The sequence below is a fragment of the Desmodus rotundus genome, chromosome 1 (genome assembly GCF_022682495.2).
Source record: "Desmodus rotundus isolate HL8 chromosome 1, HLdesRot8A.1, whole genome shotgun sequence".
Classification (NCBI taxonomy): domain Eukaryota; kingdom Metazoa; phylum Chordata; class Mammalia; order Chiroptera; family Phyllostomidae; genus Desmodus; species Desmodus rotundus.
In genome coordinates, this window is record NC_071387.1 from 14,630,798 (window position 1) to 14,644,321 (window position 13,524).

At 45.0% G+C, this 13,524-nt stretch overlaps 1 protein-coding gene across 5 annotated transcripts in view; it reads left to right on the forward strand.

The window, feature by feature from the left end:
* ASTN2 (astrotactin 2) overlaps positions 1 to 13,524 on the forward strand; it is an 813,615-nt gene that overhangs the window by 367,134 nt on the left and 432,957 nt on the right. For 4 of the 5 annotated variants that reach the window (XM_053921245.2, XM_053921243.2, XM_053921249.2 and 1 more), the window contains 3 exons: positions 5,994 to 6,078; positions 6,580 to 6,654; positions 7,409 to 7,546. In XM_053921245.2, coding sequence (XP_053777220.1) covers positions 5,994 to 6,078; positions 6,580 to 6,654; positions 7,409 to 7,546 — 298 coding nt within the window. The remainder of the gene's footprint in view (positions 1 to 5,993; positions 6,079 to 6,579; positions 6,655 to 7,408; positions 7,547 to 13,524) is intronic. The other variant, XM_053921242.2, reaches the window with a different exon arrangement.

Below are 13,524 nucleotides of genomic sequence, written 5' to 3' on the forward strand. Positions count from 1 at the left end.
CTCTTACCCTTGTGGTCTTGCGCATGATCATTGTCAAGATTAAAGGCAGCTCTCATTTCTTTTGCCCGTACGGTTATGCCCATTATTGTGATGTCTTGTGATTCTGTGAAAGAACATGAGCTTTGGAGACCTGACTATGACCTTGGGCAAGTGACTAGTCATGTCTGAGCTTCGGTTTTCTTATTTTACAATGGGGACACCTTCCACATTGTACTAGTCGTGGGTGTGACCTGTGAGGTGACATACAATAACTTATTTCAGTGTCTTCCACTAGTCCCAGGACAAAGCAGGCCCCTAGTCATGTTATGTCTAGCCTGTGTGTCCCCCCACCAAAGCCTGGCCCTGAGCTGGAGGACCCCAGCAGCCTAGAAGTGAAGGGGAGAGGCTCTAGGTAGGTCACCCACTCAGAGTCTGAACAGGAGTGCCTTGCACACTTCCTTAGTGCTCTGGGGGCCCATGGAGATGTCTTTCCACGGCCATAGCAACGAGAAGAGTAAATAAGAAAATGAACAGCAGCCAGTGTCCCTGGCCTGTGATGGTAAGTGATGACCGCATTGGAAGCAAGTGAAAATGGAATCATAGGAGGATGACAGGTGGGAGGCAGACAGCCGGGCTGACTTGGGAAGAAGGCTTTGCTCTCATCTAGCACCCTCGGGGCAGGTGACAAGCTCCTCTGAGCAGGGTGGGGCGGGGACCGAGCAGGCAAGCACACCCTGGCCAATGGCTGCGGCCTCTGTGCCTCTGTCTCTGCGGTAGGAGGAACCACAGCGAAAGGCAACAGGTGCTGGTTCCAGCAACACAGGGATTGGCCTTGCCGATTATTTCATTAAAGCTGCTCCAATTTGCAGATAAAGAATCTGAGGTTCCTTTCTTCACAAAGGGCGTACACCGAAATGGAGACCATCCTTCATCTCGAAAGCGTTTTTTCTTTCCAATACAAGATACTAAATCGGCCCCTTTTATTCAGGAATGATAGGAACACAAACGATAGTTGTGATGTTTTCAGCAAGAAGAAATGTGCCAGAGAGTCCTCGGAGGACTTTGAAATATATCACCGATCGTTGCAGCAGACAGGTGACACCACTCATTAGAGGAAACACACTCAGAGACTTGGTCAAGTTCATACAAACTGTACGTGCTGACAGGCAGAAAATCCTGATTTAAATCCAAAGCCAGATGATTCCAGTACCCACATTGTGAACCATTTCACCGGCCCACCAGCCTTCCACGATTCCTGTGAAGGCATGGTCTGCTTTGAAGGGATTTAGGGGAACCCGATACAAGACTAAATCATATTGTTCATAATCGAGGGATTCTGTTATTTTCTATCCCAAGCACTTATGGAGTGAGAATGAATGTAACAAAAAATGAGAATTCAATTAGTGGAACCTAGGAGACATAAAGGATAAATATTTTTAAACCATTGCAACTCATCTATAGCTGATAATAGAGTTCTAGTCATTAGCATGATCACAATCTATTTACATGAATTCCCCTATGGGAACCACTTTAATGAAGAGATTAAACTCTTTTTGTAAGTTCTGTGTTATCGGTCACATATAAATATATGTTTTTAGTCTGTTAAGAATATTTCAAATTCATTATATTTATGTACATATTTTTAATTCCAGTTTGTAAATGCAATACATTGTCATTACAGGAAGCTCGGACATGTCAGAGGAGTACCAAGGGGTGGGGGGTGGGGGGCTTGGAATTCCCAGGAAATCTTGCCAGTGATAATGTTAAAGGGTTGAGACCACCAGCTCAGTGAGAGGATGCTGAGGTCACAGCCAAGAGCCCTGGGTTCTAATCCTGCCCAGTCCAGAGGCAAGCCCAGGGATTTGTCCAAATGCCTTTCCTCTCTGAGCTTGTTTTCTCCTTCTGAAAAAGAAAGCTGGGCCTCTTTGAACTAGATGATCTTTAAGAGCTTTTTCTGCTCTGACGTGAAATAGAATTCTATTTTAGACATTTTATCAGCGCTCACGTTTACACTTTTCATTTCCTTGGCAAATACATGCCATGGATGTAAGAAAATTCCTCTTAGTCTTCAGCAGATCTGTCATTATTCTAAATGAAGTCAGCCTGAATTTATGAAACTTAGCATATATTTGGATATTCACTAACCCGCCCATCTCTCTATTCATTCATTTAACAAATGCTTTGCCTACCCTTCACGGGGCACTATACTAATTAGTAGGATATGGAAATGATTAAGGAAAGGTTTCTGTGATCAAGAAACTCCCAGGCTAGTGGGGAAACAGGCAAATATAAAAAAACGTCTCCCTGTCTTGCTGGCATAAGCATTGTGATGGTGAAATGCACCCCCTCCTTTACTTAGGTACCAGGCAGTACACAGGTGCTGGACGCAGTGGTGAGCAAGATGGACGTGATCCCTTCCTTGAAGGAGCTTTCACAGTGACTGGGGTATGGAGCTTGGGAACCCTGGTCACCCTGCGCCCCTGGAGCTGTTCTTTGGTGGCCTGGCGGCCTTGCATATGCAGAGGCAGGATTGTGGCAAGGCCTTGCCCAGAGAAGGGTTTAATCCTCAGCTCTGGCTGTCAGAGGCTGGCACCTTTCGAGAAGGAAATCCAGCTGCAAGTACTGGAGAGCAGGCTGAGCCAGTGAAATGGGAACAGAACTCAATCAAGCCGATAGCCGTGGCATTGATGGAAACCTTGCTGCAGACACCTGGCCCCGCTGCTAAGAGAGATCAGAGCTACGGCTAAAACCAAGTGTCCAGAAAGCAGAGGTTAGCGATTTGGAAAGTCAGCTCAAACAACAGACTCTCCTTGGTGCTTGGAACTAAGGAGCATCTACTCCGATTTTCTATTGTGTGGATGGGGACGCCGTAGCAAGGAGCAACTCAGTTAGACAAAGCCCCTAGAGTTAGCATTTGTCAGAATTCAGGGAAAGGGAAAGGGGAGGAAACAAATGTATCCACCTGAACCAAGAGCTTCACCCTTCACTACTTCAGTGTAGTCTCGCATCAGCTTTGTGAGAGTGCCGGCACTACCACTCCCATCCTATAGATGACAGCAGTGGGTCCTGGAAAGTAAGGTGCATTTCCCAAGACCACAGGTTGAGGGAGAGAGAAAGGGAGGACTGGAATCCAAGTCTGTCTGTCTGCCGCCAACATTCATGCACTTCTCCCTCTGCCTCGCTCTCCCATTCTCCAGGCAGCCTTAGGGGGACCTCCAGGGTGGCCATCTCTCATTTGCAAAATACATATTTGTTGTATAATGAGCATCAGTAATTAATGAGCCATTCAGAGGCAGGGGAAACTTGCCTAGTAAGCACATGAGAGAGAAAGAGGAAAATAGAACAGCATCCTGTATAGATTTTTCACTCTCACTAATATTCCCAAAAGGAGGGGGAGGGGGAAAATGACCTGCGCCCTTTCGGGCAGAGTCACTGATAGGAGAGACAGGTACCCCAGCTGTTGCCCTTTCCCAGCAGCCCTCCTCACGCGCTCCAGCCTGACTCCCCTGTCCCTGTGCCAGAGGTAACCCCTTTACCTCTCCCATTATGAATCAGGAGGACTGTGGCTTGTGACAGATCATAAATCAGTCCTGGGAGTCTCGAGGACAAATCCCAGGACTTTTAATCTTTGATATTAGACACGTTTAAAGCGGTGAATATTTCATGAAGGGACTGTTGCCTTTTAACACATCATTAGTGACTCCTACCCCTCCCACTTTGGTAAATTATTCTCATCCAGATCTCAAGGATTTTAGCCCTCTCTTCCATTAGTTTCACCTCCAGGAACAATCAGTCCATTAGGTCACCCATACTTAGAGAGCCCACATTCAGTGGAAGGCCCCAGCATGATACCGGAGGGGAGGGTTGCCGTAACCATCCCTGCCTGCAGGCAGCTCTCTCCTGATTTCCCAGGCGTCCAGGAAAGGGGAAGGTAGATCTCACCTTCTCCTCATCTCTCCTTCTGTCTTTTAACAACCGTATTCTGAGTATTTCAAACACTATCTCTGACTCCTTCTTTACCCCCTAGTCTGTCTTACTACCTTGTTCAACTAACATTTATTAAGGCCAGACTGATTGCCAGATATTTGCTAATGCGAGGGTTCCAAAGATTCAGTGGCATTGTAATACAGAAAACAAATGAGAGGGTTTTTTTAAACACTCAGAATACTTTGTATAAGGTCAATGTGTAACATTTACAGTGAATCAGTGAAAGCAATAAGTTATTTGATGAATACAAACATTTGAAATCAGGAGTGATGGGTGATAATTGTACAACTTGGGCGACCCCAGCATCATAGTCACTGCCGTGTTTTGTTTGGGTGGCACAAGGTTGGGAAAATCCTGATTCGTAAGACATAGTTGTAAACAGTTTGGGCTTGTTAGCACCTCGACTCACCGTCTCAGTGTCCTCCTCAATGAAACAAAGGTGACAGGAGGTTTGATTTTTAATGAGGCCTGCATAAAACACAATGTGAAGATGCTCTCCGGTGTCCTAAATTCTAGCATGTAACAAGCTGAGTGTTTCGCCTTGAGTTTAGACTATAAAAGAGATTTTTAAATAATTTTTTTAAAAAATGAAAATCTGAAAGTTGCAAAGTCCCTAAATCTCCTCCACTGAACTGTATACATTTCTGAGAAACACAGTTTGCAAACTCTCGGGCCAGACCGAATCGAATGACTGAGAGATCGAAGAACTGTGGGTTCATCTGGGGTGTGCATGAGTGTGACCCCCAGAAGACCAGGAGGAAGGCGACTTGACAGCAATGGTCTGGAAATGTGCTGGCGCCATGCCATGATTATTCATTCAACTCACACTGGTGAGCACCTACTCTGCTCTAGGCAGTGAGCTAAACCAGGGCTCTTCCTACCAGCATTTTCCAAGGTGTTTTCTCCAGAACGCTAATCCTGTGCCTTGTCCCACCAGCAAGCTTCCCAATATGTTTGAAATGCATTTCCAGAGAACGGCATATGTGTCACCCCCATGCAGAGTCACATGCTATGGGCTCTGAGAAAGGCCACAGCATTTCCCAAACATTTTTTAATGCATAGAATCTTGGTAAAGCACCTGTGAACATTTTACAAATACACCTTAGGAAAAAATAATAATTCCTAGGATTATTATTTTTTATTTCCATTCAATCAAAACCCTAAGGAGTCTACAGTGGGGCAGGACAGAGAGCTTCTGAAAACCCTTCCAGGATTCTGAACTCTGAAGATATACTAGGAAATGAGACATCTATTCACTACCCCAAATGAGCTTGCCCAATGGGAGGAATACATGTAATGTGGAGTGGGATGCTGGCAAGAATTCGTGCAACCAAGCATAACACATGGCCAGGAAAAAAAAATGATGTATGAACACATGGATGGATGGATGGATGGATGGATGGATGGGTGGGTGGATGGAAGGGAACAAGAAGGGAAAGGAAGGGAGAAGAGGAGAGGAAAACCAATTAAAGTAAGCAAGCAACAACAAAAATAAAATAAAATCTGGAGATAGTAAATGAAAACAATTTTTCCAAAAGGGGAAATCAAAAATATTTGTAGGAGGTAACACTTGGTTGGGGCTTATGAATAAACATGGATTGATTATTCACATGGAGAGAATTCAATTTTCTGATTAACACATTTGTACAAATGCGCTTTATCATAACTTAAATATTTGAATATAAGCCCTTCATCTGTGGCCACCAGATCACTTTCTGTTTCCCTCATGAAGCCATGAGCTCCTTCAGCATCTGGGTTGTACCTCGATGTCTGTGTCTCCAGGGCCAAGCAGAGAGCCTAGCCAGGCGTTGTGGTCAGGATTTGTTGAGTGAATGAGTGAGTGAGTGAATAAATGAATAAGCTCTGTATTAACAGCCGTGGTGGGCAGACCAGAAAACCCTCTTCCCACGGGCCTTTTCTAAAATGAGGCAGCTCACTGTATTTTCTAAGAAAGCGAGGAAACCAGGGGAGAAGACTGTTCTGAGCAGACAGTATTTCACAAGAACGTTTTCTCTTTCTGCTTACAGGAGAGTGCAGCTGTCACGAAGGCTACGCCCCTGACCCAGTTCACAGGCATCTCTGTGTGCGCAGTGACTGGGGACAGAGTGAAGGGTGAGTGGCAAAGGGCATTGGGGCGGGGACAGTGGGAGACCATCCCCACCTTCTCTGTGCTGTTACCAGAGGCCCCAAAACGCTCCATGACGAGGACTCTTTCTCTGTAACAGTTTTATTTCTGCAAAACCCGATGGAAAGTGAATCCTGTTTCCCACTGAATCACACTTTAGCATTAAAGGTCCATGATGACTCTTCTAGAGAACAAATGCTGAAGTTTAACTCCCCCTCCCCAACTACTTCCTTAGGGAGACTGATGAAGAGAATCAGCGTTTTGTACATACCTCTAAAATGGACAAAGTGGAATTTAAAGTGCTAAGTCCTCCTATAAAACGGAGACAACCTTTTGTACTATACATAGGCTTACCCAATACTTTCTTCTGCAAAATTTGGTTGTTTTGTATAGCTACTCTTAAGCAATGTTCACATGTGAATTCTACCTACTTCTGACTAATATCATCTCCTGTCTCCTTTTCTTTCCTCCTTCTACTCTTCCTGCAGACCTTGGCCTTACACGACGCTTGAGAGGGGCTATGATTTGGTGACAGGGGAGCAAGCCCCTGAAAAGATTCTCAGGTGAGTTGAGAATCCTGTTGGGGCATGATGCTGGGGCATGGAGGGGGGTCTTCTAGGGAGGTGTGGCCACGAGAGCTTAGGTGATGGAACCTGGGCCCTCCCGGGCTGTCGTGAGCACAGAGGAGCTCTCGTTGGCACAGCTGCACCATCATGGCCCAGGTTCCTGTGGAGATCTAATTCTTATCTCGGTGGCATCTAGACATAAAGACTCAGGTACTTAAACTGGAAAAGGCATTATTGATTCTCTAGTGGTTTAAAAATATTCTGTAACTATAGAACCTGTTCCTGCTACCTCCATGAAATCTGGTGTGAAATGTCAATACTTAAGCTGATAAAGGCACACGGCAAATTAAGTGGCAGAACTGGAAATCGGATTTTGGTTCAAACAGATTCAGAGCCTGTGCCCATAACCTTTGTGCCGACACTCTGCTGACTAAGTAGTCACTTAGGGAACTCGGCTGGATGCCAGGGCCGCTTGGGAGAGCAGAGCTGAAATGGTCCCTGTCATCGCTGAGCCCGCTGTGTATCGGGAGTCAGGACCTACACGCACACGGGCTGCATGATTAAGAGGTTTGAGAAATGGCCATCCAAGTGTGAGCAAAGTGGGCCCAGATTGTGCCTTGGAGAATGGAAAGGACGCAGTTGGGTGGGGAGGTGAGAAAGGACCTGGGAAGGAATGGGAGGAGGGGACCTGTTCCTTCTGTTTTTACTCTGCTTCCTAGGGAGTCCCCCAATGGAAACTCTTACATTGCAGGTCTACTTTCAGCTTGGGCCAAGGACTCTGGCTTCCGGTCAGCAAAAGCTTCGTGGTTCCGCCTGTGGAGCTGTCCATCAACCCCCTGGCTAGCTGCAAGACCGATGTGCTCGTCACCGAAGACCCTGCTGATGTCAGGTAGGGAAGTCATCTCCAGCATCCTCTAGCGGGGGCTTCTTGGGGCACTGGAAGCCCCTCTGTTTCAGGACCACGGGAACTCCTGTGAGGAAATAGGCAGCTGCCTGGGAGATGGTGTACAGAACACCGTTAAACAGGCCTGCTCCGAACTCCTAAAAGTGCCCCCCATCGTTGGGCCTCAGGGCCTTGTGCTCCAACACCGTGACTCTCCTGTGGGGCTTCTGTGAACCGTGAGAGAGGCTAACACATTATCTGGCACAGGACGGGATCATGAATGGCCTTATCTTATAAAAGGCCATCACTTAATAGTGTGTTGGAGAGTCAGGAAAGTAAAGACTGGAGAGGGAGAGTCTTTCTACTGGGACTTGGGTCCTGGGAGCAGACGTTGGGCTGCTTCATTGGTTCCAACTGCCCAGGTCAAGTTTCCTTGTTCTTTAGTCATGAAAGGGTGGAGACTACATCTCTCCTCAAACGTTTTGTACCTTGTACTTAACTCCATTATAGGCTCACTCTGCTGTGGTCTAATTAGCTGCTTACATATCATTCTGTCCCATTATGTGGATAATCTAACAAGGTCAAAGAAAATAACTTACTTAGTTTTTTAATCCCCGGTTCCAAGGACGTACTGGGTATCCACTAAATGTTTATTGATTTAATTAAAGCAGGGGTCTTAGATCTGATCCTAGCACTATCTTGGAGTTTCCTACTGCCTTCTTTTTTCTTTCTCTCCCTCTCTCTCTCTCTCTCTTAATTTGACACGGAGAAGCATATTAGACATTTAAATGTTATTAAAAAAATGGACTCCAGTTGCACTTTTGGAACTGGCTTATACACACTTATTGGCCCCTGAACTGGGACTTGGTGACTCCTGGTCCCAGTGTCATTCTCCCCCCGCAGAGCTGCCTTTGGGTCATTCTGAATGGGGATGTTGTCACATGTCTATGGCATCTGATCGGAGGCCCCTGGAACGCAACTCTCCTGCTTTACAGTTTGGTTATTCTCATCTTCGCAACTTTTCATGGGGGGATGAACCTGACACGATTTCTCAGGCTGTTGGTATTTCCTGAAAGAGGTAGTCTTAAAAAAAACTCGATTATGAAAGGGATAGCATTTAGGAAATGAAGTGGTCGTTATTAAGAACTGAGATGGTTTCAGGCGCATATAAACTAATTAATGGCAGGTTTTTATTATTTCCATTTTTGATAGAACTGAAGTAGATGACACTGTAGTAAAGCACGTATTAAGGTTTCTCTGCGTTACATGTTTCAAAGATGGGACAAAGGCCATCTGGTTGAAAGGCTGTTCTCGAAGAGACCCAATGACCTTGCCTGAAATCAGCTGCCAGGCTCTCTACTAACTTTCCTCCGAGTTCTGTACTGTTGACCTTCAGTGTGCATTCAGTGGTGCTCAAGGTGTCAGACTGACCGGTGGTAATTCTCACTCTAGGTTAGAATCCCATTGCTGCCATGTATGAAGTATGTGATCCTGGTCACGTTCACCTGGCCAAGCTTCCATTTCTTTGCAACATGGGATAATAACAACGTCTCACTAACATCTCATTACATCCTTGCGTCAACCCCATGAGCTGGTACTGTTACTATTTTCATTTTACAGAGTCAAATACAATCGGAGTCATAAAGGTGGTGCCTTTACTAGTTAAGTGACAAGGTCAAGTTTCACCCCAGGTCTCTGCAGCTCCAGAACCCTTGTTCCTCACTATTCCATTGAAATACCTCCCAAGAGTTATAATGATGAAATACTATAAGTAACTGCTGGTGCATGATATGCTCCCGAAGTTACATTATACCAATTTTAGGTGAATTGGATTCCTACTATAGTAGAGTTCAAGTAGAAACTGGTGATGAGGGGGAAGGCAGTGTTGGCGAGGTCAGGTACTATGTCATGCTGCTGAGAAAGACCCTGATCTTCAGGGTAAGACAGCTGGGTTTCCTCCTTCAATCTGAGTCATGTTAAATAGCCAGCCAGCTAAGGAGGGGCCCAGAATATCAACCTTCAGGGACTCTAAAACATCTTTGGAAATGTTGAAAAAAAAAGTAAGAAAAATATAAGTAGTAGAATGCATTTCAGGGAGCATATCGGATGTAGTTGGAAGGAATACTGTAATGCATTGAAAGCAGTGAGACCTTTAAGGAACATGGTCCAATAACAATTAGCTGGAGCTTAGCTTCTGAGCTCCAGCTAAGGATGCTGTGCACGGCTACGTGGAGGGTGAGCTTTCATCAAGTTGGGGCCAGAGCGGAGTTGCTCAGGACTGCAGAGGGGATGACAATCTGCAGCTATGGGCCCTCCTTCTCAACCCTTTCTCAACAAACCAGCAAGCGTCTCCTTTAAAGAAAAGTTGTACAAGTAGTTCAAGAGCATTGGCTTGATTAGGGCACTAAACTGTTATCCTGCTTGGGGTGCCCACATGCCTTTGTCTGGGCTTGAAGCAATCACAGACAGACTTTTAAGTTTTATCTTCACTTTACCTCTCACATGCCCACTGGTTTCACTGCAAGGGTGCAAAAAAGATTGTGTGATCATCACCAGTTAAAGAAATCTGTGCTGGGGAGGCTGAGTTTTTCAAGCTGCATGAATAAACCGCGTTTGACATGCTATTGTCCAGGCAATCATGGGCAGGTAACGAATTAATAAGTTCCAATCAGATGATATGTCAGGAATTAATAATAGATCCTAATTATAGATAGCCAATAATATGCCATAGACTCACAACAGAGAGATTAGAAAAAAAGCTGTGGAAAAGCAGAGTCAGGGAGAAAAAGATAAGCATTCCAGTAGGGTGGGAAAGGAAAACTTAAATGTGCTTTGCTAGTTGGTTTTTGCTTTTGTCTGTGACAGAATATTATCTCAGTATGGAATCTCACTCTATGGGAGGCAGAGCAATTCAGCAGTGAACTGTATAGGCTCTGCCTACCTGGGTGTCTAACTTTAAAACAACTGGTGAGAGCCAATGTTGGTGAGGATAGGGAACAACTGGAACTCTCGAATCCTTGCAGTGGGAATGTAAGTTGGAATGACCGCTTTGTAAACATGTTGGGTGATATCTACTTCCATTGACTATCCTCATATTCTGTAACCCATCAGTCCCACTCCAAATAATACACCAAACAAAAATGTGTATAATACAATTAAGAATACTCATTGATGCTGCTAAAAAACTGGGGAAAATCCACAAATTGGCAAAAAAGTAGATATCTGAATTACAGAATAATCATATTGTACAATGGAATACTACTAATGCTGAATATTACAGAACACAACAACCCATCACTCCTGATGAATGTCACAAATATCACAGTGAATTATGGAAGCCAAACACCAAGCATAGAATTAATATTTGGGGGAGGGGAGGGAGTCAAAAGTTACATGCAGGTTTTCAACAGTATGGGGGGCATGGGGGTTGGTACCCCTAACTCCTGTGTTGTTCAAAGGTCAACTATATATATTTATATGAAGACAAAACCAGTAAACACTAATCTATGAAGTTAGAAGAAAGGACAGAGATTACCTTGGCCTGGTAGAGGGGCAATAGCATTGGGAAAGCATGAAAAGGTTTATGTGATGCAGATAATAATTAATTCTTGATCTGGGTGGTGGTTGTATGGGTGTTTTCAACCTATAAAAATGTACCAGGCTCTACAGATATAATTTGCACCCTTTTCTCTATGCGTGTTATATTTTGATTGTACACAAAGTTTATTATGTAAGCTCATTCATTGTTTGAAAGGCATAGGCTGTGGAGTGCAAATGAACTACCTGAGTTCAGACCCCAGCTCCACCTGTGTCCTGCACAAGCTTTTCTGTAGCCATTTGCCCCTGTGGAGAAAGCACATAGTATCCATTTCTCACAGTGGGGTGGTGAAGTTAAATGACATAATACATTGTAAAGCACTGCGTTTGGCACACGGTGAACTCTCTAGGAGCATTAGTTATTACATTTGCTGTTACTATAGCATAGTGTTGCATTTTTTTTTGTTCTCTTCATCTTTTTCAGTTATTCTTTGTTTCTTTGGCTGAAAGGCTACACCCAATCTATGCTGCATCTAAAAATCAATAGTGTCTCAGCATCGAGAGTTCACGTCAATCCCTTTTCATGGGTTTTAGGGGAGACTTCAGTGAATATACGAAATCTAGTACAGTGTGGTAGGTCCGGGGGCTTTGTGTACATGGAGGTATTTGCAGAATGAATGAAGAGGCATATGTGTGGTGTACACAGAGTGCCTCGGGCAGTTGGAAAAGGAAGAAAAAAAAATCCTGACCAAAGGAATTAGAAAAGTATTTTCTGGAGAGAGAACATTGGCAATTAACCTGGGATTGTGGATAGCATTTGGCTATGTGGAATCTAAGGCAGGAGGGAAGGCTTTGAAGTCTGAAGAGTTGAAGGGCCAAAGATGAGAACCCTCTCCTGGACAGCTCCCATGCCCAGCCTGCGCTAGCAGGAAGCTGCCGGGAATGAGATTTTTAGCACTGGAGATACTAATGATGTCAGCCCCAAAGGTGGAGGAACCGCACAAACTCTGGTTAAACTGCAGGCAGTTCTTTTCAATTCTGAAAACTTTAGCTGGGCCCCTCCTGTGTGCAAGGCACTGTGCCAGGGACTGTAAGTAAACAGAGATAAATAAGGAATCTCATGGTGTAGCAAGGAGCGTGGAACAAGAGACTGCCTTGAGAGATGAAATAAGATCCTCGCAGAGAGAGAAGCGTTGCAGACAGCACTCGTTGCTACATACTGGGCCTTCCTCACAATTTCAGCCAGAGCTGGTTTTTCTTATAAGAGAGAGGCGAGAATAGCTATTATAGTTGGAATAATAATCCTCCACAAAGCCCAGCTTTTGGAGCCCCTCAGTGATTTCTCTGTGATCTCAAATCAATGAAAATGAATTGGTGAAATACTATTGGATCCCTGCTCATGATGGAAAGAATTACGGGATGTCAGAATGCAAGCTAGCATTGCTCACTTGGTGACCATTTTCACCCTGAATTCATTCTAAACAGAATTAAGGATGGCTCTTTGTTCCTTTGGTCTTTCGATTTCGACACTAAGAATTTATTGAACACCTACTGTGTGCCAGGCCAAGTATTGGAGATATAAAAACGTTAAGACAGAGATCCCAGTGCCCTGAATGAGACAAAATTGCAGACAAAAAGATGTCACGCTTTGTGACAGTTGGAAAGGAGAGAGGGGGAGTTGGAAGCAGAGAAAGGAAATGGGGAGGAGGTGATTAAACTCACCCGGGGATCAGAGGGAAGACCCTGCAGAGGAGGGGACTTCTGAGCCAAATTGTGAACTACTAGCAGGAAGTCACAAGGCCACTGGGTCTCAAAATGTGGTCCCTAGACCAGTAGCATCAGCATTACCTGGAAACTTGTTCGAAAGGCAAATTCTCAGTCTCCATCTGTGGCAGACTGATAATGGTCCTCATAGGTATCAGATTCCAATTCCAAGACCCTAGAAATGTGACCTTATTTGGAAAAAGGGTCTTTGTAGATGTGATGAAGTTAAGAATCGTAAGATAGGTTGATCACCCTGGGTTATCTGGATGAGCCCAAAGTACCATAACAAGTGCCATTAGGAGGCAGAAGTGTTCCAAGAGCTTTGCGGGACTGAGCTCATTTAACCTTCGGCCATTGTCAGCCCCATGTGACGCATGAGGAAACTGAGGCACGGGAAGTTCCATAACTTGCCCAAGGCCATAGAGCCAGTAAAAGCAGAACCAGGGTTTGAATCTGGGACTCTGACTCCTTATTCCATATTCCTTATCTCTCGGCTAGGATGCCTCCGCTGGGCCCGTGTGGGGACATTTCCCAATATCCCAGTGCTTTCTGGGAAAGTGTTCTCATTAGCCAGACATGCATCACCAACCCACTGTTGAAACCAGAAAGGCTGCTGGGTTGTAGGTAGGATAGTTCTCTGAAGGAAGTAGGACAGGCCGAGAAGGGATGTGGGACAAACCACA